Raw genomic sequence first — 6,197 nt, forward strand, 5'->3', positions numbered from 1 at the left:
AAAAAAAAAAAAAAACACTCCTCCTTTTCCTTAGATTGTTAGCCCCATCCGCACTCATTGAGAGACAAGGTCCAAAGAGGTCAAAAATAGCATGCCATTTTGAAAGCAATAATTTTAAATAGCACGGTCTTCTCCAAGATAAATACGTAAGGAAGCTATGCTCTGAAATTCTATTCAAAAAACAAGTACAAGCACAATATATTAACTGGGATACTTAAAATATTACTTAAGCACTGAAATGTTCAAATTCAATCACATGAAAATTTTTCTCTTCCTGAATAAACATCACGAAAGAAAGAAGACTACAAAAATACAGCAGCACATGAAATCTCAAAGCTAGCACACCAGGTTACTTGTGCAATCTGAACTAGAGTTAGGTATCCAGCTATCGACTGTCAGGGATAGCAAAACCTACAGATTGAGAGTCAGCAAATTCTTATGCTGACTTCCAGAAGATTTCAGGATTTCTCTATACATTTTCCACTGCTCAACTTTCAACAAATCGAACCAATCTATCCATGCTCCCTCTATCCCAAGAGAAATTTTCAAAGGGCAATGTAAACCAGAAACATTAATTAAGTGTTCTGAATCCCCTCCTCCAAGATATCCCTTCTCCCGTTTGCTGCAGAGAAAACCTTACAAAACAAATTAGCCAAGCTAGACATTTCATTCTGGCATGTTATTACATTCCTGATTATCTGGATATCAAGTTAGTACAGTCATTGCACTGCTAACGTAAGGAAAGCACCAGCTAGTATGCTGCAATACACAGAAGCACCCATGAAAATTTAACAGATTTAATGAAACGTACATCAGAAAATGTTCTTCAAGAACAGAAGCATACACTATGCTGCATGAAACACGACCTTCAAGGACGCTCCCTGTGTCTTCAGCTCTAGCACAGATAACCAGATTATTTGGACCACGGTAGTCCTTGCACACCACAAACCTGCAACAGACAGGCACATAAATCTTTCCTAAAGCATTACATGTCTCTTAAACAGGATTTCATTTTCGAAAAACATGACGGGTTCTGCTTGCTTAGCTTCCAGGATCATTTTGGAGAACCCTGACGTGGCTTTAAGGCAAACTTTGGTAATTGTGCCTGCCAACAGAAGAATCAAATCCAGACATTCCCATAGCATCAAGTAGTGTGGTTTGAGCAGCAGTGTTTTAGAAGGGCAGTTACCAGGAGAGTTATCTTCTATGCCCACTTATATAAAAGTTCTCCTTTAATATATTGTTTGGTCTCATCATCAAAGGCCAAAATCGACTATATAACTCAATTCCAGCCCTGTTGCTTTCACTATTCTTCACCAACTGTATGCAAAAAATTCCCCACATTCCAGAAGACAATCCCTGCAGAGCTCCATTGTCTCAAATTATTAATTAAACATGCTCTCAAAGAAACTAAATTCCTAAAATCATTTGTCTCTACTGAGCAACTCCCATATTACTCTAACTGCAATTCAGATAGAGCCTGAAGTATATCCATGTAATGTAATTCAGAGAGGACCACCACCAGAGAAACTCTCTTGACCGAAGTTCAAGAACACATGTGCATGCACAATCCCAAGAGTCCCTCATCTAAGACAACCCAAACAGTTTTCCTAAAAACCTGTTAAGCATTGATAAGTTCTTCCAGCTGTCTATCTCAATTGTCTTTTCATTCCCCTTAGTAGTAGTAGGTGGCTGTCTGAATTTGTAATAAGATATGCAGTCTTTCATCACTAAGTCAAATCCAACCTAGGCCATTAGTCATCAGAAGTCATCTTGTATCTCACACTAACTTGTATCTTCTACTAACACACGGGAAGTGAGTTGTCGATCTCAAAACCATTTTCTACAGAACAAAATGCATTAAAAAGAAAAAAAAACATAACGCATCTAGCATAACAGTGTGTCCTAACAGCCTGAAGAGTAACTAGTGCATCACAAAAGAACAACAGTCCAAACCTCTTCATTTTGAACCATAAAATTACTGGTAAACATTAATGCTCCACCTAATCTAGCTGCTGCCTTTTGTAGATAACAAGAGACAACTACATTTTGCAGCAAAAACCTGGCTGATAGAAGTGTGCTCCATTTAAAGTTTGATGATAAAAAGATTTGCAGTTGCAGACATTTTTCAAGTTTGTTTAGTAGTTCAGAGATTCTAACCCAGAAGGGAGAGTCTGTTTTCATCATTACTGCTCTGTCTGCAAGAGACCATAGAGGAATTCTGAATATAGGCTATTTTGACGGGTACGTATCCTTGATATCTACATATGAAAAAAGGCTGCAGTAACTTTAATTGTTTATATATTTATTTGTATGATATATTATTTATTTATGTATATATTTATATAAATACTTTTCCCCTCTCTTTTAAGGTAGGGAAAAAAGAGGAAATTTTTTTAAGTAAAATATAAAAAGAAGAGGCATTTTTCCTCTCAGCATGAAACTTCACACTTACAACGCGAGGACAGTATCTACTTCCTTGAAAGCCAGACAAACTTAACTCGGTTCTTAGAGCTGCTGGTCAGAGGAGGAACAAATCACAATGAGAAACAGCAAGCGCAATCAAAACATGAAAAGCAAGGATAAACTCTAAATAAATTCTGACAGATAACATTCATAAACCTCCAATAACACATGATGAAATGCTACCATTTGGAAAAATCACAGGAATATTATCACAACACAGACAGATATAAAAGGCTGTCCACATACATAACGCTGAAGAAACTAGGATTCAACAATTAAAAAAAAGAAAAAGAATCCCTCTACCTTTAATTACGACCTTCTAAGCTCTAGGCACACATTAGCCTACAATACCCTATAATTAATTTTTCTAACTTTCCATTATCTTTTAGCTACTTATTTTCTCAATCTCTTTTTCAGCAACAAGACGGGCCCTCACTGCCTTACCTTTGACAATTTAAATCAAAAGGTCAGTAGTACAAACATATCACCATGTACAACAAATTGACACTTAAGTCATCCATAATCACACCCCATCCTTCTGCAAGTCCTAGCACTTCCTTGCTTTTCTTCTGTTCTTGCAGGACAAATTCATTTCTACTCCAGCTAAGCCCAAATTGAATTTAGTAATTTTTGTATGCATAAGACTCTTTCCTTCTCCAAGGAATTCGTAATTTAACAAGCAAATGGCCAAAAAGGTGGCCAAAAAGTCAAAAGAAATGGTACTACTGAGATTCACATGTATTCTCCGTTCTGTTTCCCACAAGTACAACTCTGAGGCACACCCAGAGCATCATAGAGAAAGAAGGACTCAAGAAAGGCTGAAACAAATACGTAATTGTAGCTGCTTAGCAATCACTATGCCACACAGTGCAAGATAAGAGAAAACAGTTACTGTCCCATCCCATAGTGCTAACTGATGAAATTAAATATGAAGATTGGTTTAAAGATGGATACAGAATGTAAAACACCAGACGTGTATGACAAATACAAGGACAAAAAAAAAAAACAAACAAACATTAGGAAACATAACAGAGAAAGTTCTGACTTCAACTACATTATAGTGGGTTTTTCTTAAGCTTCAGGTCACGTAACAGGAAAACGCAGAAAGCATCATATGCAACATTATAAGCCTGATCTTGTGCATATATTTTGTCCACACAATCATCTTAGAAGCATTCTGCCTCAAAAGTATACCTACATTATTTCCAGTTCATTCAAAATAGGATAAGCTAAACAGTTTTTTTAAAAAAGTGGTAAGATTACCACTACTATTTCACTGAACAGCTTTCTAAAGAAAATTAACAGGAGGTAAAATAAAGTATCTGACATTAGGCCAAATCTTTTGAAACAGGCAGTACTATTTGTTTCAAGTGATGCTTTCTAAGCTTACAGGTTATTATAGAATGAAGTAAAAATTCTTCCTTTAAAAGAAAATCAAATATCAGTTCAATTTTTAATGACTGTAGGATTTTCTTTTCCACTATCAATACATTTTGTTGTCTTTGCTTTTATGGATTTTTCAGAGAAAGGAAGTGAAATGCATGAGTTGGAGGAAAAGAGGATTAAGAATTTTACGACATGCAGTTCAATTTATGAAGTTATCTTTACACAAAATATCCAAACAGCTGTCCCTGTCTAAACATTTCCATGCTAGTCTGCATAAGAATTTTTAAAAATTTTAAAAAGTGAAGCTATTCACTAAGAAATTTTTGTTTACTGTTTCTTACGTGACTTAAAGCATATTAAAACCTCTTCCATTTACAGCTCTTAAAACAAGTTTTACATTTAATGACTGAAAACTTAGTAGCTAAAAAACTGTATCTTACTTCGATGCAGTATTTCCTTTAAAATCGTAATTTAACTAAATGCTGTTTCCACGAAAGGAAAAAAAAGAAAAAAAAACACAGTATTCTTTGGGCTGCTTACATCATATTACAGTGCTTCACACTGTTTTTTTTATGGAACAGAAATTAACAGGGCACTTGGGCTTACTTCCTTGTTGAGGTACATACTGACTTCAATGAGGCTGCAAAATTCCCTGCAATGTTTGCTTTTAAATGGCCCAGATGACAACACACCCCCCAGAGAGGCACAGCAGGGGAACAAGAGCTTGTTCATTTTTGTTTTAAAAACTAGAGGCAGGACATGTTAATAGGGGTTACAAAAGCTTTGCGTCTGCTGCTCTGAAAAGATTTGTGGGAATCATTCATTTTTAAAACATGCTTACAACTAAATCTTGTTCCCATGCCTCTCTTGGTAGAAGAGACAAGTTTCCTTAGCTCATTACTATATTTGAAGAGTTACTTACAGGTCACACGCAAAAAGCTAGAGTGAGTCATTCACTCATTTAACTCGCAGTAAATCCAACAACAAAACTACAGGAGAGACATCTAGCTAGTAAACACGGCTACTAAGGCATACGTTGGCCCACTACTCTTTTGGAAATACTAAGTGAATGAGAAGAGTTACTTCTGCTTCCAGAAGTACTGTTTGATGTTCTTAACAATGTCTTCTCCATTCAGCTAAAGACATTAATAATACTGTCCCCCCAATTGTAATGAAAAACACACAGCAAAACAATAACAAAAAAAACAGAGTAACACACATTGAAAAATACAGTTCTGGAAGTTGCTTGCAATATCGGGAATGCTGAAAGCTCAACCTACATGCACTGGCTTTTAAAGCAGTTTTGTAATAACATTACATAAGAATCATTTAACAACAGCAACAGATCTGAAAAAAAGCTGCAGCACTCACTGCTAAACTGGTTCACACATACAGAGATCAATAAAGGCAATGATAAATTTTGCCAACAGAAGTGTTCTACTGTCAGAGTGGACTGGGATTTCAACACCCTCATGAGCAAAAACATTTCAGTTTAGAACTAGCAAGGCACTGCAATCCTGAAAAGAAAAAAAAAGAAAAAAAAAAAAACAGAAAAGAGAAGTGTGACTGTTGCCATTCTAATGACACAAATAATCAGCTTAAGCTTTAAAAGAGTTTCATTAAAAGCATCTACAGTAAGCTCGATTTGTTCATGTGTTCAGTTTGGAAACATTTAACTTTTTTTTACCTGATGTTCTGCATGAATGTTATCCCCAGTAGGCCAGCGATGTTTGCTGTTATTATAGCCGCCTCCACCACTTCCTCCTCCCCCAAGCTGCTCACCATGCTGCCTCTGAAAGAAGTAATCCACCATAGCGTCGTCCTGGGAGCGGCCTGCAACTCCTATGGATCCAGGAACAGGACTGGAGTGTGTCCCTGCTGCAAGCGCTTGATTTGCAGCTGGCTGTTGCTGAGCCTGGGACCCTGTTCCAGATGTCAGTACAACAGGCATGTTGGGATTAGCTGTATCTTGAGCGTGCTGTTTCAGGTGGGGGCTGAACGAGTCCTGCCAGAGCACTGCTTTTCTCTTCAAAACACACGCAACGCTCATTCCACCAACACCTACAGGTGGATGAGGAGAGGAAAGAGAGAAAGAGAGAGAGAGAGAGAGAGAGAGAGAGAGAGAGAGAGAGAGAGAGAGAAGAAAGCATTAAATCCATACAGCTTCAATTTTAAATATAAAATAAGACGCTCATCTTAAAACTAACAGGGAAACAGCAAGATGCCAAATCTGACTCCTTACAGCACAGTTGTCTGCTCTGCTAGCTCTTAACTAAAATATAAAAATGCATGCTAGCCAAACCCCCACATTTTGCGCTACAGAGTACTATCAGTACATGCAAGAT

General features: G+C 37.1%; 1 protein-coding gene across 7 annotated transcripts in view; it reads right to left on the reverse strand.

The window, feature by feature from the left end:
• PUM1 (pumilio RNA binding family member 1) overlaps positions 1–5,908 on the reverse strand; it is a 71,005-nt gene extending 65,097 nt beyond the window's left edge. For all 7 annotated transcript variants that reach the window (XM_085306221.1, XM_085306216.1, XM_085306220.1 and 4 more), the window contains exon 1: positions 5,540–5,908. In XM_085306221.1, the coding sequence (XP_085162347.1) occupies positions 5,540–5,902 (363 nt within the window). In that variant the 5' untranslated portion in view covers positions 5,903–5,908. The remainder of the gene's footprint in view (positions 1–5,539) is intronic.
• Positions 5,909–6,197: the final 289 nt, after the last annotated feature.

The sequence above is a fragment of the Rhea americana genome, unplaced genomic scaffold (genome assembly GCF_003343005.1).
Source record: "Rhea americana isolate MKP2758 unplaced genomic scaffold, rheAme1 scaffold_234, whole genome shotgun sequence".
Lineage (NCBI taxonomy): Eukaryota > Metazoa > Chordata > Aves > Rheiformes > Rheidae > Rhea > Rhea americana.